Raw genomic sequence first — 23,801 nt, forward strand, 5'->3', positions numbered from 1 at the left:
ATTATAGACAGAATTTTTGTTTTAACTTTACCTTTTGGCCTACTTTTTTAATTAAATTAAAAACAAAAATTTTAATTCATTAAAAAATTTTCTTGAGATATATGCTTGCGTCAGAATTTGATTTTACTATTTGTCATATCCATAAGCTTTAAGCTAAATGTAGAATTAAATTAAAATAGCACAATTATGCTTGAATATTTCGTTTTAAAATAATGAAGATAACTCTCTCATACTTGCAAAAATAAATTAAATTATTTAAAGCCACAAATTAATTTTTTCTTACAATATCGATTTCTTAGATAAATTTGCTTGAAATTGTTCTGTAACATAAACCAGTTGTTTACAAATGAATTTTTAAAGAGCAAAACCAGTTTTTTAAATTTATAATTATATATGAATTAATAACTATTAATATTACTTGTGAGTAAAAGATATTAATATTGTTATAAGATATTACTATAAAAATCCGTAATTTTAAAATTTAGTATCCTTTATATTAATTGATTCTTAACTGGATCAATTTTTATAATTCATAATATATTGATTAGTTCTATTTAAATAAAGGCTTGCTAGCCTGTATATTCTATTAATATGAAAAATTTTTTAATTAATATCATTTTAAAATAGTATTTATAAAAAGATATTTTGCATCTTTATTTATCAATTTATCTTAAATCATAGTTAGCTTAGATTAAATAAATTTCTGATTATGAGTGTAAGCAAATAAGAATATTAATACTTATTGAAAATTATTTATCCACAATTTTTTCAAATATAATTCATGGTCATAAATAAAAATTTGAAATTTGGAGAAGTCATGATAATGATTTGTCTTTAAATTATAAAATAATTGTTAATTTATGAGTTAGAAACAATGAAGTATATATTATATATTTATCAATTTAAACATTTTGAAATCAAATAAATAATAAAAAAATATAAATCTTAAAATACTTTGGTTAATAATTTTTAATTTAATATAAAAAAGAATATTATTAAAATATATTATAATTTGGTAATTAAAATAAGATTATTATCATGTGATTTTTACATCATAAACTAATCTAATAGTTGTTATTAAGTTATTATATTTTAACTAATTCTTATTTGCTATTTAGAAATTTGTTTGATGCAAGATTTTATATATTTAATAAAGTTTACAATCTAAAATCATGTTATTTTCAGTCCAAATCATAAAGATCAAATAAAATCTGTTCTTTGAAAAATGTCATTTCTTATTGTATGGCTTTATTAAAAGCAATAATTTAGTAGACTGGGATTTTAATAAGATAAATTTCATTTAGATTTTGATTATGAGAAATAATTATATTAGGAATAATTTAATAGTTTTGAATAAGTTAATTCATCAATATAGATTATTTTTTAGGAGTTATATCATAAAAAAAGCATATTTAAAAGCAAAATTTGTAGTATTAGTTTTTAATTATTTCTTCTATTATGATAGAAGCTATGCTTTATTCACCAAGGAAAATTTATATAATATTTTAATAGATCATGCTTGATATTGTATAGCTATATCTATGTTAAAAGTTTTCAGAGTCTATTTAGAAAGTTATTTTCCTATTTGTCTCTCTCAGCAATATATTGCATATAATTCTAAAGCTTTATAAATCTACATTTTTTATTAAGGCTGTAATTTATTATTAATGTGATTTAAATCTAAAATACTGCTAATATATCTAATTCTCAGATAAGTTTTTAATTTTTTAGCAGTCTAAGCAAATCTTTCTTTGAAAAGGACCCTATAAGAAAAAGTTATAGATGTTTTTTAAAATAAGAAAGTAGCTATGAGAAAAAATTAGCAAGTATGAAATCAAAATACTTCTGACAAGCTAATTTTCTGAGATATTACTAAAAAGTAAATCAAATATTATCATTATTAGTAATATTATACCTTGTAAACCACTATTAAAATTACAATATTCTTATTAAGAACCTATTATATTGTGAATAGGTTTGTGTAAATATCCAAAGTTGATACCTGAGTAGCTCAGAAAAATAAATACTATAACAGATGCATTTATGTAATTGAAGTTGATAACATCATTTTCATAACCAAATTTAAATATTGATTAGAGATTTTTTAATTAAGATAAAGCTATACCAAGCATAATAGTAAATATCATGAAATAATAAAAAAACAACCTCTCAGAGCATAAGCTTGCATAACCTGTTAGGAGGCTTGTAAAAAAGAATTTATTAAATATTTATCTTAGTGTTGCAATATTATTTTAGTCATAATTCTATTTGAGCTCATACATCATAGTACTTGTAAGAAATCCAAATTAGCTTCCAAAAAATAAAGATAGAATAGCTCCTTCTTCATATTTTACATAGATAACTATGCTAAAAAGAGAATGGATGTAAATTAAGCCCAATTTTAGAAAATAAGTCAGTGAGCTTATAAGTAAGTCTTATTTTTCTTGAGAGATATTATCCTTAACAGTTGGGATATAGCAAAGAAAATTCCATTTTAAACAAAATGTTACAATGCTCCAGTTACTTTAGCTCGTTTTCAAATATGAAAATAGAAAAAATTAAGCAAGCATAAAGCAAACAAAGAATCCTTTTAAAATTGAATATTTATCATGGACACTAAAAAGGTAGTATAGTGTGATAAAGTTGTTAATTTAAAATAATACGAAGCAAAAAGACATTATTCGTCTTAAAAACAGAGGTATTCTTTAAAGTAGCTCCATTTTATTTAGGATACGATCTTCGAAAATATCTACTTGATTTTAAGATAAATTAAGAAGGAATATTTTTCTTAATACTCAGCAAATATATGCAAGTCTAGTTGGTAGTTTTCAATGCTATGCTCTGCTTTGTTTTCCTAAACTTATGGCTCCTATTAAATATTTTTATATTATATAGCGAACTTGATGTATTTAATTATTTCTGTTTCTTAAGATTTTTCTAATTTTAGTTATCAAAAATTATATACAATTTATCTAAACATATCATTTTACAAACAAAACACAAGAAATTTGATTTCCAAATATTAAAATCTTCTCTATTTAAAATATTTAGCACAATTAATTCTAGAAAGCAAATATGATATTTATTTTTACTTGAAATTAAGAAATCTTTGTAAGTTTATAATTTTTTTATTTTAAACAAAATTAAGTCTATCTTTATTTTAAAATTAGCACCGAAAGCACCGATGGTTTAGTGGTAGAATAGAGCGTTGCCATCGCTTTGACCCGGGTTCGATTCCCGGTCGGTGCATTTTTTTTATATGATAATTTAAAATTATGAAAATTTTTATCCATACTGCAATAAAATATTAGATATATCCAAGCAGTATTTTCATAAAATCTTTTTATTTTTTGATTTTTTTAAGTATTTATTTTACAAATTTTTGAGTTTATTTCTATACAATATAAAAAACTACATCTAAATTAATTTGAATTAATACTAAGATTTTTTTTAAAATGAGTTTTAATGGAAATAAAATTTAAATAGATATCACCTAAAGCACCGATGGTTTAGTGGTAGAATAGAGCGTTGCCATCGCTTTGACCCGGGTTCGATTCCCGGTCGGTGCATTTTTTAATTTATTTAATACAATTTTATACTAATTATAACAATATATCTCCCATTAATTTAACATAAATTAGCCAAGTAAAAAATTTTGGAACTAGAAATAAAAAATTAAAAGTTGATATTAATTGCATTTATTACTTACTACTAAAAGATAGATTAGACTTAAATTTTAAATAAATCTTTATTTTTATTTATATCTAAAGTTAAACAATTTTAATTTATTTTGTTATAGTGATTAGTAGAATTTATTTTATTTTATACTCCTACTCTTAAATGATTACTCTCAATTAAATTAACCTATTTAAAATTTTTTAATAAGTATTGTAAAATCAGTAGAATATTTACTTATTCTTCTTAAGTGGTGTGTAAAAATTAGATAGTGATTTGAAATTTATAATGTTTACTAATCACTCAATATGAAAATTTTAAAGAGAAGGGGTATGAATTTTTGAAACATATGATAGATATATGAAAATGAACAACTAGAGAGAGTGGTTTGATGTATTTAAACAAAATAATTGCGAAAAATAAATTAAGCATAACACCGAAAGCACCGATGGTTTAGTGGTAGAATAGAGCGTTGCCATCGCTTTGACCCGGGTTCGATTCCCGGTCGGTGCATTTTTTCTAAATGTAATTAAAAAGAAAGTTAAATATTTTTATTTTTATATTTTTTATAAACCATCTTTCTTTCCATAAAAAATGATATTTATTTTTTCAATTCAATTATCTATTTAATTTAAATGTAAATAAGTTTGCTTGAAAGAAATATATAAATAAATTAAAAGCAAATAGTTTTTTATCTAAGACAAAAATAAAATGATAACAAAATAAATTATACTTATTTTATTTTTAAGTAGAGTTCTTAGCTAAATTTTACAGAAATGCCAGATTTAAAATTAGTACTTTGATATAGCACTATAGAGCTGTGGTAATTGCTAAGCAAGCTGTAATCAGTGTTATGATTAGGAAACATGCAAAATATGCTAATCTTCATACTTTTATGTATTTTTACATCTTATTTAATTATTTAAGCATACAATCTTTAAAGTATTTCTTTAAAATATTTAATAAAAAGGATAGCAATACAGGTAATTGCAAACCTTAATGCAAATAAGGTGGTTCATAATAAGAATTTTTTTAGGTTTGCATAGAGTGTTAAATAGAAAACTGTAATATTTGTGAGTATGAAGGTACATAATGTAAATAATGTATTGAAGGATGGAGTTTGTCTAAAGATAAACTAAGCTGCTAGAAATAAGAATGTTTAAACAGTGAATATTTATATTATAATAGGGAATCTGATCAATGTACTATAGTATGTCCAGAATAGGCAAATAATAATGATAGATCTTGCACTAATTTAAGAAAATTTAGCTAGATGGGAACACTTGGAAGTAGAAGTAAAATTAAATAAGATGATATTAATGAAATTTATTACTACAAAAGAATAGACTAAAGTTAAATTGTAATTATTTTGTTTTTTGATTTAAAAGCAAATATTTTTGATTATTCAAAAGGTTATCGCTTTAAGTAGCACAAGTGCTATCTTTTATTCATATCCAGAACTAATTTCTCTCAATTAAATTAACCTACTGAGTAGCTTTTCATAGAGTTTCTAAAATAATAACAGCATTTATTTATTTTCTTCAAATAGCGTATAAAAATTAGATTTAGAGTTAAATAAAGTTTCTTTTGTTTACTAAACGCCGAATTGCCTATATTTTGCCTACTCTAATTCTAGTGCATTATGCTATTATAACTAGTACCTAAATATTTTTAATTTATATAATTAAAATGTAAAAGTATATAAAATCAAGTCTGAAATAATAGTTGATTTTCTTCCGTACTAGTTTAATCTAAAGCCACCCCCTCCTCCTGATTTCCCTCTTCCTAATAATCCTTTTGATCCTTCCTAACCAACTGATCCTTCATAGATTGATCCTTCATAGACTAATCCTTCATAGATTGATCCTTCATAGACTGATCCTTCATAGATTGATCCTTCATAGACTGATCCTTCATAGACTGATCCTTCATAAACAACGGATCCTTCGTAAACAACGGATCCTTCAATTCCATCTTCTCCTCCTCCTTTACCACCACCCCCACCATAGATTGATTCATTAGGATGTACCATAATATATGGAAGTTAATATGTATAATTTACTAAGTAGACTTTAAGCTTGGTTTAGAAAAATTTTTTAGGTGAAACCTTTTTAAGCTAAAATTAAACTTAAAGGATAAATCCAATCAATTAAGTTTTTGATTTAAAAAATATTAATCAAACAGTAATTACATTCTCTGATGGAAGTATTTGGTTCATAGATTGGAATAATATAACTTTTATTTACAAAAACTTTAACTTTGATTAAAATTTTTAAATTTTAAATTGCATTGAATATGATCAAAAAGCAAGGTTAATTGTAATAAAAGCAGATAATTTCAATGGTATTTATTAGTCTGCAATAATATGCGCTAATCTTACGTTTAACTAAACTGAAAATAGTGTATTCTTTTAATATGTAAATTATTAAAAATTTTTTTAAATTAATTAAATATATTAATTCTTCTATCAGGAATAGCCTCATTTTGTCAAAATGACTTCTCAAATTATTGATCACTTAATGCTCAATGATTATAATTCAATAATACTTACTTCATTTGAAGGTATATATATTCTAATATTAAAAAAATTTTGAAAAAATTGTTTTTAAAATCCATTTTATTTTTTTGAAGAATTTAAAAAATAAATAAATAAATATTATAATTATCATTAAATTAAATATAAAAAATAATTGAATATTAAAAAGGATATGAAATTGTGAATATAAGCGGACAAATAAGTTAGTAAGTAACATAAAGTGATCAAAATATTTTTTATTCTTCCGTAGATCTGAATAATCAGCATATCTATCATTTAAAATTTGTTAACTAGAATTAGGCACTTGTGTATAACTTGCTTAATAATAATTTAAATATATATAAGATAAATTTCAATTTAACTCATATTTGGTAAGATACTACTAATTTATAACTTTAACTAGATCCTCTAGATTAAACAGATATTTAAATCAAAAGAAACTTAATAAACATTTTGAATGATGAAAAATTAATTATTGCATATAAAAACTAATTATGGCAATTAACGTTTTAGTAACAGCTAAAATACTAAAATATAATTTATAGTAGTTTTGCAGATAATAATGATGCTTATTATATGGGTGGTATCTAAAATGTACTTTATAATTCAGAAAGAAATATTGTAGCTATCATTTTTAAAACTGGATTTAGAATTCAATAATTGCAAGGATAAAAGCAAGTTTTTGAGAAAAATATAAAATTTTAGATTTTGAATGCTGAAATTTGTGCTTAATATATTGCAATTATTTATCAAAACTAAGCAACATATAATTTTATAATGGTTAATGCTAATAACAATTAGATGTATTAATATGAAATACAGAGCACCAGCCTATTTATTAGTTTATTAAAAGGAATAAATTCTTCTGTTATGTATATAGCAGTTCATTACTAAAGTTAATCGTTACTGTTTTGCATATCATCATAAAAAATAGATATTTTTATGATATAAGCAACCATATCTATGCAAAATGTAGATAATGACAAATTAGTTTAAGCTATAAATGATAATATTTATTTTTAAACTATTGAATATCTTTTAATTGTTTTTGCTTATGATTTGCAAAGTTCTTCTTTGACCTTAGTAGATTAGCTATCTAACAACGGTTCTTATATTACAATAAATAATGATCTTATAGTGACTTCGTAAATTTGTAAAGGAAATACCGCTTTTGTATTACATAGTCAAAAACAAAAGATAAATTAGTTAATCATTGTTTATAATTTTTACGACTCTAGCATTAAATAATCTTTTTTAGCAATTAGCAAATAGCATTTAAAAATAGTTTTTAAAATATAATTTTAAATTGGTTCTATGAAATTAAAGATTCTAGATTTATAAACTTTGAAAATTACTCAAACTGATTAAACTGAAGTTATAGCCTCAAACGAACAAAATTTTATAGCTTCTTATTTATAGCAGTATATAGTTTACAATTTTATTGATCTCTCTAGTTTTAGCTTATAAATACCTTTTTCTATTGCTATTTTAGATACCAACCTTCTTTAAATTTAAGATAAAATTTATTTGATGATCTAAAACATACAAAAAGTAATTTTTTTATTTAGTATTTATTTATAATACATATATTTAAAAATTTAATTCCTTTAAGAATATTTAATATTTTTATTTTATTTCGAAGCATTGTTTTAATATTTTTAGTTTTATCAATCTGACTTTATAAAAGAAAATATAAGAATACTACAAAGATCTTTATATTTAATTAAAAATATTTCATCCAATATAAAATTATTTATATCTTCTTTAAAATTTTAAAGCTCTTTTGATAGAATTTTTTAATTTATTGAAAAAAACCTTTTAAAACAATTTGCTAATTAATTTTAAAAAAATTCATACTAACTTTTTATTTAGAATATTTACAATAACTGAATTTACTTACTTACTTACTTATCTTTTAATCATAATTATTAGTAAATATTTATGTACGACATTACTGGACAGTAATTAACATAACTTGTCTTGTAAGCTGCAACAGAAAACAAATATTCCATAATTAAGCAAGAATAGGTTATACTCTTTCAATCTACAAACATAATTAATAAATATTTACTAGGATAAAAATATTAATAAATTAAGATACTAGGTTCATCATAATATTGGTAGATTATGTAATTCCAATCAAGTACTCTGTTAATCTACTAAAATTAAATTGCATTTTTTGATTTTAACACCAACGAACAAATTTTAAGTGGTAAACATTTACTTAAATATATATTTAAAAATAATATTAATTATAAAAAATAGATTATCCAAATAATTTATTGGATGTTTTAGAATTTGTATCAATAGTAAGAGATAGATAATTTTTAGCAAAGATTGTTGATTAATATGTTGTTTTAGATCTCTAGCTTAATATCATACATACATTCTTGAATTAGACTTAAGTATTATATGTTTCTGAAATAGATGTATTTATCTCGTCTGATTAAAATAGTTAAATTATTTTACATAGAAGAATTGATTACAAATCATAGAAATTAAACTTATTTTTCACGAATGATCAGCAAAAACTTAGTTATGAAGCTGTAATTTAATCTAAAAACAGTATAATTTTAACAATAAAGGAATAGCTAACATAAATATCATATTTGTACAATTATTTCACTGATTAAATTAGTTAACTTTAATTTCAAGATATGATTTATTACAATTAAAATGATAAATATTAGCTGTACTCATAAGATGATGTAATTATAATATTCTTACAAACTTCCTACACGATAATTTAAATATTACAAAATGGGTAGTATTAAATATTAAAATATTAAAGCTTATCACAAAACTTTCTTTAACTATACAATCTTGATTAAGTTTTTTATAATATCTAAAATAAATTAATTATTTAGTTTTATATTTAATATGATAGTTCTTAATAAGGAAAAACTATTTTAACTATTTATGACGAAGATTTGATATAAAAATGTTAATACTCCTTCTTAAATAGCTAAAAATATTTGCATGTATTAAAAGACTCGGTAAAAATTAAATTTATAATTTACATGATATGTTTTATTAAATTTTTTCCCTATTTTTAATATCCGTACTTTGAATAGTTTTTAGGAAATATTCCAAGAAAATTCCAAAATTTAAAAAGTCCTTTTTATACAAAAATTAAAAATAAATTATATTTTTCAAAAATTTATTTACAATATTTTATTTTTTAACTTATTATTTAAATAGAAATTTGTAACCGTGAGTTCGAATACCTTGAGTATTGTTGATTATGCAAACTGCTAAATATAAAACTCACCTATTTATGGATTATAGTTTTTACTATAGGGATTAATGTCAAATCCAAGATTTATTATAATAGAAAATAATCTAGATTTAATTATCATATTAACTTAAAATAGACTAAATTTATTTTAATATTCTAATTTAATGTACTTAGGTAGTGTTGATTACTCTAATTATATGAACTAAGGATAAGTTTAGTATATACCTTAATCAAATTCCATAGTTATTTTATAGAATCCTACTTTTTAAATATTTGAACTTTGGACATCACTCTTTGCTACCTTGCATAACAATTACCTAAATAATTACAATAATAATATTTTATACTATGACAATTAGAAATTAGTTTTATTTTTTAATTATAATTCTGGGATGCTTAATGTGTTTAATAGTATTAATTATTAAATATTAAATCAACATAAGTTCTAGGGTTCTTAATTTGCTACAAAATTTGATGTTTAATTATTTAATTTAACTTCTACTACAATATTAGCAATTATTTCAAATTAAGAATTAATAGTTTATGACTTTATTAACAATAAACAGATTAAATATTTGAATTCATCATTTAACTGCAAAATTATGTCGAGTTTTAATTTAAACATATTTTGTTTAGAAAATAGTAATTCTTTGAAAAAATTTAATTAAGATACTTTGGATTTTGAGACTATTATCAGCATCAATTAAATTTAGTTTGAAGCAACTCAAATTTTTGTTCTAAATGATAATATTCTATCATTATCTAATATTGAAGGAAATCTTATTATTATAAATGTAGAATTAAAACAAATTTCTTCTATAATTTAATTAGAAAGCGAGATAAGGAAAGTAAATAATAATTTGAATATTTTTTATGTTTTAATTATTTTTATATTAAAAAATAGATACAAATCAAGCAAAACTACCTTATAGTCTGGACTTAAAATGATTAAATTACAACTTTTTAGTTAGATCCTCTTATAGGTATTAAGAAACTTATAAAATTAAATACATATAGTTATAATTCTCAAAAGATTCTTGACTTTACTATATTGGACTATTAATAGTATTATAGCATTGTTATAGCCACTGATCTTATAATTTAAGCATTTTATATCAATTCTAATATGTTGATAGGAAATTTACCTGTTTCATGCTAAAATAATCTGATACTTAAGAGTGATGATAATTATTTATTTGTAATATGCATTTATTAGGTGAGTGTCTTTTAGAAAAAAACTCTTAATTTAATAAATTATTACAAAGCTAACTAGTTTATTTATTCCAATATTAAAGATATTTAATTTGTGATAGAAAATATGTTCATAGTTCTTCTTTAAAATGATATACTTTTAATATAATTAAGTAAAGAATCATCTACCTTACTCGAGTCCTACTAAAACCTTAGCAACCCAATTATTTACTTCACAGAATTCATTTATTCTAATAATTAGAAACAGATATTAGACCAAATACATTTTAAATGTTTTTCGAGCTAAAGTTTATTTAACATCACATATTAAGTATAATAAAATAATATTAAAACTAATTAGATGCTAATTACTTATGAATAAAATTCAAGGATATATATCAACCAAAATCAAGTAAAATTTTTTTAATATTATTTTAATTTAATAAGCATAAAAGATTCTGGATTTTTAAGTTTGTTAAACATTCATTTTTTGAATTTTAGTTATTTTTAAAAAATGATCTAGAATTATCTATTTGTTTTTTTTCGTTATAAAACATATAAGGAAACATTTTAATTTATATTTCTTTAGTTTAATTTAAGTAAATAGTTATTTTAAAATTTTCATAAATAGCATCAAGACCTCTAAAGTAGAGTTTACTTTCAGTAATTATAGCTATCGAAATATGTAATTTAAATGAACCAAGACTTCACTAATTTAATATAAATAGAAATATTCTATGACATTTTTAACTAAAACTCAATTGTTGAATACTAATTTGACAATCATAGTAAATTTCAGAAAAAAGGAATGGTTTATCTTTCAGATAATAGTATTATCCTTGCTTAGTTTTAACATTTATCTTTCAAGACAATAAAGCTTTTGGTAAGTTCAAATAATAGTATTTTGGAGTTAAATTCAAAGAATAACTTAAAAACTATAATATTTAGTAATGTGGAATTTTTCTTTAAAAGCAATACCACACTTTAAATTAGTAATACTGATCTTTTAATACTAAATTAAGTAAAAATTAGCTCTTAGCCTTAAAATATAACTAATAAATATTACTTTATTATTCAAAATGTGACTAAAGTTTACATAAACAACCTGACCATTGAAAACTTAGATACTCTTTATTAAACTTTATTCTCTTTTTAATTAGTTACAAATATTATTATTGAAAATATAAATCTAATAAATTTAAAATCGGTAGGAAATATGTTTGAATTTAATAGTTGCTAAGATATCTAAATTTATAATATTTATTTAAGCAATATTAAATTTAATTTAGGCAGTATTTTTTCTTTTATAAAACCAAATAACCTATTATTGAATGGATTGATAGCTGAATAAGTTATTAAATACCTCAATCCACCTCCTAAAAGAAATCTATAATAAAAAACGAATTTGATTACTTAATTAAATTGCATTGAATCTAATACCACTGCATTATTTATTTTCTTAGGATGTTAAAATATCAGTTTTTAAAATAGCAGCTTTGAACACTTTTAAGATGTGGGTTTAATTTATGCTAACCATTATTATATTGATAAATCACAGTTGTGTTTTTAAAATAATTTAGAAATCATATCTTTTAATGTTTTAAACTTTTAATTTTCTGGAAATAATATTGATCAAATACTACAAATAACCTCTATTTAAGCCTTGCTCTAAAATATCAACTTTAAAACAATTCAGCATATCAATTCTTTGATAAATTTGAATCCTTTAGAAAAAGTATAAATTGAATTATCAAATTTTGAGAATATTAATTTAAATGAAGGAAGTGTTATTGATTTGCAATAAGGATAGCTTTTAATAGATTATACTAACTTTACTAATATAGATTCTACAGGTTATCCATGTGCACTAAATATTTTGTAAGGAGAGTCTATTTAGATAAAAAATAGCAATTTCATTAATTTAGTAAATTTGATGAAAATAAAAGATTCAAAAAACTAATTATTGCAGTTGTTTTAAGGAGGTGCTATACAGCTTTAGAACACAAAAACTGTAGAAATAAAATATTCTTTATTTAAAAATTGCTTAGCTCTGGGATCAGGGGGAGCAATTTATTCTTTTTAGTCTAAGCAAAAAGCAACATTTGAGATTTTTATGACATAGTTCATTGAAAATTAATCTATTTAAGATTCTGGTGGTGCTCTTTATTTCCTGTAATAAACTGGAATTAATATAACTTAGAGTAATTTTACAAGTAATTCGGCATTATAATCAAATGGAGGTGCTATATGTTTTTAATCTTCATCTCTAATAGACTTTTAAACAACTAATTTCTCACTAAACCAGGCAGATATTGGTGGATCTATTTATTATTCTGCAACCAGTTCAGATTTATTAAAGAAACAAATACTATCAAAAAATAAAATTTATTTTGAAAAAAATTAAGGTAATTAAATAAGTTATAAATTTAAAATAAAATATTTTTATTTTTTCAAAAATGTTCGGTTTTCAGTAATTTTGTGTTAATTATTTTTTAATTTTGGTTATTTAAACCACTTTATTTAAACTAAAAAAGCATCATTTTATGGTCAAAATATAGGCTCAATCCCTTTTTGGTTAGGAATTTCAGAAAAACCTAGTTAATAATACCTTAAAATAGTTAATAAATATAAAATTAGTAATATTTCTAGCGGAAACTATTTGGATTAGCCGTTGTATTTAAATTTTATAGATGAAGAAGGAAATCCTTTTAATTTTTTAGGTACTTCAAGCTTAAATAGTGTAAGGAATGACTTTTCTTTATAGTTATATTTCTAAAATAATAGTTAAATTATCATTCAGTAAGGAATAAATGCATAGTTAAACGAAACAATAGGATTATTTTAATTAAACTTTTAATCGATTTATAAACTTTCTTAAACATAGGAAATCTATATTTTATCTAACTAAATATAATAAGATAAGTATCTTTAATTAGCCCTTGAGTTATAATATAGAGATTGTATAAAAGGAGAAACTATTTCAGAAAAAGATTAATTTATATAGTAAACCATAATTTTTTTCTCAAACGAAAACATATATTTATTTCTTTTTTTATAAAGGTGCAACCAATGTGTCTAGGGTAGATATTCATTAAAAATTCCAAATATGTAAAAAGATGCTAATAACTTACAGTGTATTTCTTGCCCATAACAAGCAAGTTTCTGTTAAGGAAGTTAAATCATACTAAGGGACGGGTACTGGAGAGAAAACGATTCAACAGATTAAATTTATTCATGTAAACTAAATAGTTGTTCTTTTGGAAATAAAAACAGCAAGAATGGCTGTCTAGAGGGATATGTTGGACCACTTTGTAACAGTTGTGATAGCAAAATCAGTGTGTGGGAATACTAATATGGATTGAAAGATTAAAACTGCTATATCTGTAATGAGTGGATACAGTAGTATTTCTATTTTAGTATATACTTTGCTGTATACTTTGTCTATATTGCTTATAGCCACCATAAGATAATAAAAACTAAAATCCTTAAGTACAAGCTCATAATTTTTAAGAAAATTGATCTATTCATCACAAGTAAGTCTAGCTCTCAAGGAAAAGATTTTTCTCTTTTGTTTAAAATATTCATAAACTATTTATAAATTCTATCATGCATAATGTAATTTAATATTACAATTCCAAGTTTTTTTAATCTTAGTTTGAATATATTTGGAGATCCAATATAGTTAACAGTAACTTCATTTGATTGTTTATTTAAAATGAGTGATAAATATCCTGTTTGGCTAAATAGAATAGTTACTCAGGTAGTTAGTATAATAGCTATTTATTTTTTAATAAATTTATCTCTCGTTATAATCACTGTGAAGGGAAGTAATGACAAAAAAAGAGCAATTGCAAAAATACCTAAATTCTTAACAATGACATTTATTTTCGTTTATGTATTCTATCAGCCTTCTCTAGTAAATAAATAAATTAATACTTAAATTTATTTAAAATTACAGAAATTAAAACTTTATTAATCTATTTTAATATCAAAAGTCAAAATTGCTGATTTAGGGAATTTTTTGCACACAAATCGGAACAAAATATTACTTAATATCAGACTACAGCCAGTAGTGTTATACGTACTATCACAAACTTTACTCCTTCTCTATAATAATTCCATTAATTGTCTTTTGGTGTTTTTTAATACCAACATATATTTTTTTCAAATTAAAATCTTTCCAGCAAATAGATCATCATTAAAACATAAAGGGTGAAAAAATTGATAACTTGTTAACATTTGGAATATTGTACGATGGATATAAAACTAAATTTTTATATTGGGAGATTTTCAAAATTTTCCATAAATTCATCCTTATGTCAATAACAAACTTAAATATAAGCTAATACACTTAAGTTTCAATTATACTTCTAACAACAACCTTTTATCTTTATACTCTAACAAAGAATTAGCCTCATAAAAATGTAAAACAATTTGAAATAGAGAAATAGCTCATTTACAAGCTATTATATACATATGCTTTGCTTTTAGTAATTATAAACGATAACACTTAATAATCGATTTACAAGATAATAGGATTAATTATCGTAGCATACATAAATTTAACATCATTCACATTAGTATTTGTTATATTAGTTGGATAAATTTAAATTTAAATTGATGATATAGACTCTTATTATAATTATTTCAAGAAATGTCTCTTAAAAATTAAAAACAGATACCCAAATACATTTAAATTTTTATATTTCAGAAAAATCAAGATTATTCGAATCCATTAATTATGGAAAAAAGTTATTATATCCTTCAGATAAAATTTATTTACAAGCAAAAACTTTTATTCAAGTAAGACTTAAACTTTAGTATAGCAAACTGAAGCAGCTAGAATATAGCAGCATATCAACTAAAATATAATCAGAAATACTGTTATGAGCTCTTCAAATATCTTATAGAATTCATATGAATTTAAAGAAAATGTAAATAATTATTTAATAAACTCAAAACTAATTATGTAATTAATAATTTTTATAGATTCATTAGAACTAACCAATCCCATAATCTTTAAAAGTGTTACAGATGTAAAATATTTCAAGGTCACCAAGTCTAGATTCACTAAATGTAAATTATTTCTTTTAAATATATTTAAATAATTTTTTTCTTAAATAGAGCCATAAAAATTCTTCTGAAGCAAATAAATTAACACGCAAAAGTTAATTTAAAGATCTGATATAAGAAGATTAATGATTTAAAATAATGCTTATTTTAATTTGTAAACTTTTATATTTTATATATTTTATGTGTTTTTGAGTAAGATTTTAATTAAAAAAAATATATTATTAAAGAACAAGCAATTAAACAATGAATTTATTTGCTTTAGTAAATTAAATTTGAAAAAATAAAAACATCAACTACATATTTGAATTAATTAAATATTAAAATATATAATTATTTATTTGATTATTTATTTTGAAAATGGTATTATAAAATAATTATCTTGTTTTATTAGATTTTAGTATTTATTAAGTCTATTTTACATTTACAGTTGTCTAACAGACAAAATAATTCTGGATAATTTTAAATCATATTACTGAAAGCACCGATGGTTTAGTGGTAGAATAGAGCGTTGCCATCGCTTTGACCCGGGTTCGATTCCCGGTCGGTGCATTTTTTAAATAATTTTATTTGAAAATAAATATTTTGCTATTCTTGAATAATTATTTCTCAAGTAAGAAATTTATAATTATTAGAAAAATAAATATTATTTTATAAATTTAATGGAAATTCAAAATAATAAAAAAAGGATTGAAATAAGTTTCTATAATGATTCATTCTTTTATGTAAATCATTTTATTTTTTTACTAAATTCCAATAAATAGGATGATTAAACAGGCTCTTATTTGTCTTAGTGCTAATATGGTGATTCATAATAAGAATTTTTCTAGATTTACATAAAGTGTTAAATAAAGAAATGTTATATTTATGAGTATGAAGGAACACAATGCTTTTAATCCTATGAAGGATAGAAACTGGCAGAAGATAAGCTAAGCTGTTAAAAATAAGAATACTTATATAATACACTTGTATTATTATCAAGCCTCTGATTAATGCACTAAATTGTCCCAAACATAGGAAATATTGTCAATAGATATTGTTAGGGGAGGCAGTGTCAATTCTTTTATTTAATGTATTTATAACATATATTTTAGTTAGGTGGTATATGTCATTACATTAAACTTTGCCCCAATAAATAATTATTTTTGTATTTAAACTAAAAATTCAGTATGATAATGATGGAAATAAAACCAATTCTAAAAATTTAATTTTAAATTAGTCATAAAAGTGATAATGAACATGATTTAGATAATATTTACTATTAATTAATTATTTATTTCTTGTTGAGTTGTTTGAAGAAATATGTATAATTTTATTTAAATTGAAGTATACTTAGTAAGAATATTTAATTGATAAAATAGCGTTTATACTCTTAAAGGTAAACTTATTAAAATTTTTTCTAAAATATTATTTGCAAAATTAACATAAATAATGATAAAATAAATTTTTAAATTACTAATTTTAAAGTAATGGGATGACAATCATAATAAAATAAATTTTGGACAAAAATAACAAATTAATATCAAATATTATTTAAATTTATGAATATAAAAATAATAATTATCTTTAATAAAAATACCTTAAAAATAATTAAAACTTTTAAAAATAAATAAATAAACATGAATTAACTAGAGTTTTTTTAATGTATTTAAACAAAATAACTAAGAAAAATTAATTAAGCATAATACCGAAAGCACCGATGGTTTAGTGGTAGAATAGAGCGTTGCCATCGCTTTGACCCGGGTTCGATTCCCGGTCGGTGCATTTTTTCTATATTGACTTAAAAATTAAAATACAACATTTTAATGCTTACATTTTTTATAAAGCATATGCACATAAAACGTGAGATTTACTAACTTAATTGTTTATTTAATTAAGATATAAATAACAAAGTTAGCTTAAAATCAAATTATAAAAATAAATTAAAAGTAAATAAATTTGTATTTAAGATAAAGACAAAATGGTAACAAAACAAATTATACTAATTTTATTTTTAAGTAGAGTTCTCAGCTAAATTTTACAGAAATGCCAGGTTTAAAATTAATACTTCGATATAACGCTATAGAGCTGCAGTAATTGTTAAACGAATTGTAATTAGTGCTATGGTTAAGAAACATGCAAAATATGCTAGCCTTCATACTTTTATGTATTTTTTTATCTTATTTAAGCATCAAACCTTTAAAATATTTAATAAAAAGGATAACAACAATGGTAACTGCTTATCTTAATGCTAATAAGGAGGTTAATAGTAAGACTTTTTCTAGGTTTGCATAGAGTGTTAAATAGAAAACTGTCATATTTGCGAGTATGAAGGTACATAATGTAAATAATGTCTAGATGGATGGAATTTATCTGAAAATAAACTGAGCTGTTAGAAATAAGAATGTCTAAACAGCGAATTTTTATATTATAATAGGGAATCTAATCAATGTACTATAATATGTCCAGAATAGACAAATAATAATGATAGATCTTGTACTGATTTAAGAAAATTTAGCCAGATGAAAACATTTGGAAGTAGAAATAAAATTAAATAAGATGATATTAATGAAATTTATTACTACAAAAAGATAGACGACTAAACTTAAATTGTAATTAATTAAATTTTTTTTATCTAAATGTAAATATTATTATTATTAAAAAGGTAATAGCTTTAAGCGCCACAAGTGCTATCTTTTATTCATATCCAGGACTAATTTCTCTCAATTAAATTAATCTATTAAGTAGCAGCTATTCATACAGTTTCTAAAATAACAACAATATCTATTTATTATCTACAGACAATGTATAAAAATTAGATATAGAGTAAGTTAAAGTTTCTTTTGTTTACTAAGCACAAAATTGTCAACTATTTGCCTGTTCTAATTCTTTTGCATTATGCTATTTAGATACTAATCTAAATGTATTTGACCTATCCAATTAAAATATTATAGTCTACAAAATCAAGTAAGTAATAATAATTAGCTTTCTTCCGTACTAGTTTTAAGTATAGCCTCCACCAACTCCTGATTTTCCAATACCAAATATCCCTACTTTTGATCCTTCATAACCACCTGATCCTTCTGATCCTCCTTAACCACCACCTCTACCACAATTTGATTCATTAGGATGTATCATAACATAAGGAATTTAATCTGTATAAGTTACTAAGTAGACTTTAGGCTTGGTTTAGAAAGATGTTTTGGGTGAAACTTTTTAAAGCTAAAACTAAAATTAAAATATAAATCCAACCAATTAGGTTTTTGATTTAAAAAATATTAATAAAACAGTAATTATAGACCCTTACGGCGACATTTGGTTTATAGATTGGAATAATATAACTTACATTTACAAAGCTTTTTAATCTGATTAAAGTTTATAAATTTTAAATTGCATAGAATATGATCAAAAAGCAAGATTAATTTTAATAAAAGCAGATAATTTCAATGGTATTTATTAGTCTGCAATTATTTGTGCTAATCTTACTTTCAATTAAACTTAAAATAGCTACATCTTTTAATATGTAAATTAAATTATTAAATGATGTTATATAAAAATTAAATTCATTTATTTATTTTTCTATCAGGAATAGCCTCATTTTGTCAAAATGACTGCTCCAATTATTGATCACTTAATACTAAATGACTAAAATTCAATAATACTTAATTCAGTTCAAGGTATGCAAATTCTAAAATTTAAGAATTTAAATAATTTTTTTTATTTTTCGAAAAATTAAAATTATCATTTAATTAAATAAAATAAATAATAAAATATTAAAAAGGATATGAAATTGTGAATATAAGCGGATAAATAAGTTAGTAAGTAACATAAAGTGATCAGAATATTTATTTTTCTTCCTTAGATTTAAACAATCAAAATTCCAATCATATAAAATTTATAAGCTAAAATTAGGCACTTGTGTATAATGTGTTTAACAATGACTTAAACATTCATAAGATCAATTTTAATTTGACTCATATTTGGTAAGATGCTACTAATTTATAACTTTAACTAGATCCTCTAGATTAAACAAATATATTAATCAAAAGAAACTAAATCAAGTAAATGAATGATGAAAAATTGATTATTGTATATAAAAATTAATTGTGGCAATTAATATTTTAGTAGCAGCTAAAATATTAAAATATAATTTATAGTAGCTTTGCAGATAATAATGATGCTTATTACATGGGTGGTGTCTAAAAAGTACTTTATAGTTCAGAAAAAAATATTGTAGCTATCATTTTTAAAACAGGATTTAGAATTCAATAATTACAAGGATCAAAGCAAGTTTTTGAGAAAAATATAAAATTTTAGATTTTGAATGCTGAAATTTGTGCTTAATATATTACAATTATTTATCAAAACTAAGCAATATATAATTTTATAATTGTTAATACTAATAACAACTAGATGTATTAATATGAAAATTAAAGTACCAGCCTATATATTAATTTATTGAAAGGAATAAACTCTTCTGTTATGTATGTAGTAGTTTATTACTAAAGTAAGTCGCTTTTGTTTTGCATTTCATCCTAAAAGATAGATATTTTTATGATATAAGCAACCATATCTATGCAAAATGTAGAAAATGAAAAATTAGTTTAAGCTATAGATGATAATATTTATTTTTAAACTATTGAATATCGTTTAATTGTTTTTGTTTATGATTTGCAAAGTTCTTCTTTGACCTTAGTAGATTAGTTATCTAACAACGGTTCTTATTTGATAATAAATAATGATCTTGTAGTGACTTTGTAATTTTGCAATTATGATAAAAGTTTTGTATTATATAGTAGAAAACAAAAAGCAAATTAAGTACTTATTGTGGATATTTTATAAGATGAGAGTATTAGCTCAACTTTCTTAGCAATAAGCAAATAGTACTTAAAATTGGTATTTAAAGTTTAATTTGCAATTGGTTTTATTAATTTAAAGATTATAGATTTATAAACTTTTAAATTTTATCAAATTGAATAAACTACAGTTATAGCCTCAAATGAATAAAATTTTATAGCTTCATATTTACAGCAGTACATAGTTTACAATTTTATTGATCTCTCAACCTTTAACCTATAAATACCTTTTTCTATAGTTATTTTAAATTTCAATCTTCTTTAAATTTAGAACAAGACTTTTATGATGATCTAAAATATTCAAAAAGTAATTTTTTTATTTAACATTTATCTATTAAACAGGAATTTAAAAATTTAATCCCATGATTCCAAATTAACTTTAAAGAATATTTATTTCCAAGCATCATTTAAATATTTTTAGTTTTATCAATCAAACTTTATTAAAAAAATAAAAAGATTGCTACAAAGGTTTTAATATTTTCTTTAAAATTTATTAACTCAATTGATAAAATCTTTTTAAAAAATTTACTAATTAATTGAAAAAATAAATTTGAACTATTATATTTACAATAACTGAATTTACTTATTTTTTGATTATAATTATTAGTAAGTATTTATGTACAATCTTACTGGTCAGTAAATTACATAGCTTGTCTTGTAAGCTTCAACTGAAAACAACTATTCCTTAATTAAGCAAGAATAAGTTATGCTCTTTCAATCCGCAAACATAATTAATAAATATATTATAGGTTAAAATTATTAACAAATTAATATACAATGTTCTGATTTTTATTAGTCAGCTATGCAATTCCAATCAAGCACTGTATTAATCTGCTAAAATTAAATGGTATTTTTTGATTTTAACACAAACGAACAAATTTTAAGTGGTAAACATTAACTTAAAGAAGTATTTTGTAATTATATTAATTATAAAAAATAGATTTTTCAAATAATCCGGATGGTTTAGCATTTGTATCAATAGTAAGAGATAGATAATTATTAGCAAAGATAGTTGGTCAATATGTTGTTTTAGATCTCTAGCTTAATATCAAGCATACATTCTTGAACTAGACTTAAGTATTGTATATTCCTGAAATAGATGTATTTATCTCATCCGATTAAAATAATTAAATTATCTTGCATAGAAGAATTGATTACAAATCATAAAAATTAAATTTATTTTTTACTAATATTCAGTAATAGCTTAGTTACGAAGCTGTAATTGAGTCTAAAAATAGTATAATTATTACAGCAAAGGAACAATATACATAAATATCATATTTGTACAATTATTTCACTAATTAAATTAGTTAACTTTAATTTCAAGATATGGCTTATTACAATTCATTTAATAAGTATTATCTGTACTCATAAGATGATATAATTATAATATTCTTAAAAGTATCTTACACTATAATTTAAATATTAGAAAATGGATAGTATGAAATATTAAAATATTAAAGCTTGTCATAAAACTTTCTTTAATTTGACAATATTAATAATCTTGGTTAAATTTTTTATAATAACTAAAATAAATTAATTATTTAGCTTTATATTTAAAGTGAAGGTGTTAATTCATAAGGAAAAACTATTTTAACTATTTATGACCTAGATTTGATATAAAAATGTTAGTACACCTTCTTAAGTATCTAACAATATCTGCATGTATTAAAAGACTCAGTAAAATTTAATTCAATAATTTAAATAAATTTTTTCCCAATTTTTAAAATCCATTTTTGAATAGTTTTTTAGAAAAATATTCCAAGAAAAAATATTCAAAAATTAAAAAAATATTAAAAGAAAAAAATATCAATTTTAATTTTTAACTTATTATAATAATAGAAATTTGTATCGGTGAATTAGAATACCTTAAGTGTTGTTGATTATGCAAATTGCTAAATATAAAACTCACCTGTTTATGGATTATAGTTTAAATAATTGGCAATAAGATAAATACCAAGATTTATTATTATAGAAAATGATCTAGATTTAATTATGATATTATCTTAGGATAGACTAAATTTATTTCAATATTCTACTTTGATGTATTTAGGTAGTGTTGATTATGATAATTATGGGCTCTCAGTAATTGCTATGTATATACCTTAATCAAATTCCTTAGCAATTTTATATAATAAAACTTTTTAAATATTTGATCTATGGACATCACTCTTTGCTAGTTTGCACAACAATTACCTAAATAATTACAATAATAATTTTTTATACTATGACAATTAGAAATTAGTTTTATTCTTTAACTATAATTCTGGGATGCTTAACGTGTATAATAGCATTAATTACGAAATATAAAATTAATATAAATTTTTAGGTTCTTAATTTGCTACTAAATTTGATGTTCAATTATTTAATTTAACTTCTACTACAATATTAGCAATTATTTCAAATTAAGAATTAATAGTTTATGACTTTATTAATAATAAACAGATTAAATATTTGAATTCATCATTTAACTGTAAGTTTATGTCAAGTTTTAATTTAAATATATTTTGCTTAGAAAACAGTAATTCTTTGAAAAAATTTAATAAAGATACTTTGGATTTTGAGGCTATTATGAGTGTCAATTAAATTTAGTTTGAAGCCACTAAACTATCTGCTCTTAATGATAATATTTTATCATTATCTAATTATGAAGGAAATCTTATTATTATAAATGCAGAATTAAAACAAATTTCTTCTATTATTTAATTGCAAGGCGAGATAAATAAAGTAAATTATGATTTAAAATATCTTTTTATATATTAATTATTTTAAATATTAAAAAATAGATACAAATCAAGCAAAACTATCTTATCATCTGGACTTAAAATGATTAAATTACAATTTTTTAGTTAGATGATATTATAAGTAATAAGAAAATTATAGAATCATATACATATAGTTATATCTCTCAAAAAATTCTTGACTTTACTATATTGGACTATAAGTAGTATTTTAGCATTGTTATTGCTACTGATCTGATAATTTAAGCATTTTATATCAATCCTAATATGTTGATAGGAAATTTACCTGTTTCATGCTAGAATAATCTGAGACTTAAGAGTGATGAGAATTATTTATTTGTTATATGCTGTTATTAAGTGAGTGTTATTGAGAAAAAAACTCTTAATTTAATAAACTATTACAAAGCTAACTAGTTTATTTATTCTAATATTAAAGATATTTAATTTTTGAAAGAAAATATGTTCATAGTCATCCTTTAAAATGATATACATTTAATAAAATTAAGTAAAGAATC

At 21.6% G+C, this 23,801-nt stretch overlaps 5 protein-coding genes across 5 annotated transcripts; all 5 read left to right on the top strand. All coding sequences in view use genetic code 6, as the record gives it.

Annotated features, from left to right (window-relative positions):
* Nucleotides 1-2,043: 2,043 nt before the first annotated feature.
* TTHERM_00629890 (transmembrane protein, putative) lies at nt 2,044-2,448 on the top strand (the record flags this gene model as incomplete). The annotated part of the gene is made up of 1 exon (XM_001022723.2): nt 2,044-2,448. One exon carries the CDS (start codon nt 2,044-2,046, stop codon nt 2,446-2,448), a length of 405 nt encoding a protein of 134 aa, XP_001022723.2.
* Nucleotides 2,449-4,994: 2,546 nt separating this feature from the next.
* TTHERM_000629839 (hypothetical protein) lies at nt 4,995-7,194 on the top strand (the record flags this gene model as incomplete). Its single annotated transcript, XM_012799406.1, has 4 exons — nt 4,995-6,092; nt 6,147-6,237; nt 6,381-7,014; nt 7,065-7,194. The coding sequence occupies 4 exons, from the start codon at nt 4,995-4,997 to the stop codon at nt 7,192-7,194; spliced, it is 1,953 nt and encodes a 650-aa protein (XP_012654860.1).
* Nucleotides 7,195-12,316: 5,122 nt separating this feature from the next.
* TTHERM_00629840 (transmembrane protein, putative) lies at nt 12,317-15,948 on the top strand. The gene is made up of 6 exons (XM_001022720.2): nt 12,317-13,045; nt 13,175-13,643; nt 13,701-14,556; nt 14,636-15,574; nt 15,630-15,716; nt 15,765-15,948. Exons 1-6 carry the CDS (start codon nt 12,574-12,576, stop codon nt 15,840-15,842), a joined length of 2,901 nt encoding a protein of 966 aa, XP_001022720.2. The 5' UTR covers nt 12,317-12,573; the 3' UTR covers nt 15,843-15,948.
* A 1,668-nt stretch (nt 15,949-17,616) lies between these two features.
* TTHERM_00629810 (hypothetical protein) lies at nt 17,617-19,233 on the top strand (the record flags this gene model as incomplete). The annotated part of the gene is made up of 3 exons (XM_001022719.2): nt 17,617-17,856; nt 17,909-18,301; nt 18,355-19,233. Exons 1-3 carry the CDS (start codon nt 17,671-17,673, stop codon nt 19,231-19,233), a joined length of 1,458 nt encoding a protein of 485 aa, XP_001022719.2. The 5' UTR covers nt 17,617-17,670.
* Nucleotides 19,234-20,264: 1,031 nt separating this feature from the next.
* Nucleotides 20,265-22,285, top strand: TTHERM_000629798 (hypothetical protein; the record flags this gene model as incomplete). Its single annotated transcript, XM_012799407.1, has 3 exons — nt 20,265-20,852; nt 21,153-21,432; nt 21,486-22,285. 3 exons carry the CDS (start codon nt 20,265-20,267, stop codon nt 22,283-22,285), a joined length of 1,668 nt encoding a protein of 555 aa, XP_012654861.1.
* Nucleotides 22,286-23,801: the final 1,516 nt, after the last annotated feature.

This window comes from Tetrahymena thermophila (assembly GCF_000189635.1).
Source record: "Tetrahymena thermophila SB210 genomic scaffold scf_8254470, whole genome shotgun sequence".
NCBI lineage: Eukaryota > Ciliophora > Oligohymenophorea > Hymenostomatida > Tetrahymenidae > Tetrahymena > Tetrahymena thermophila.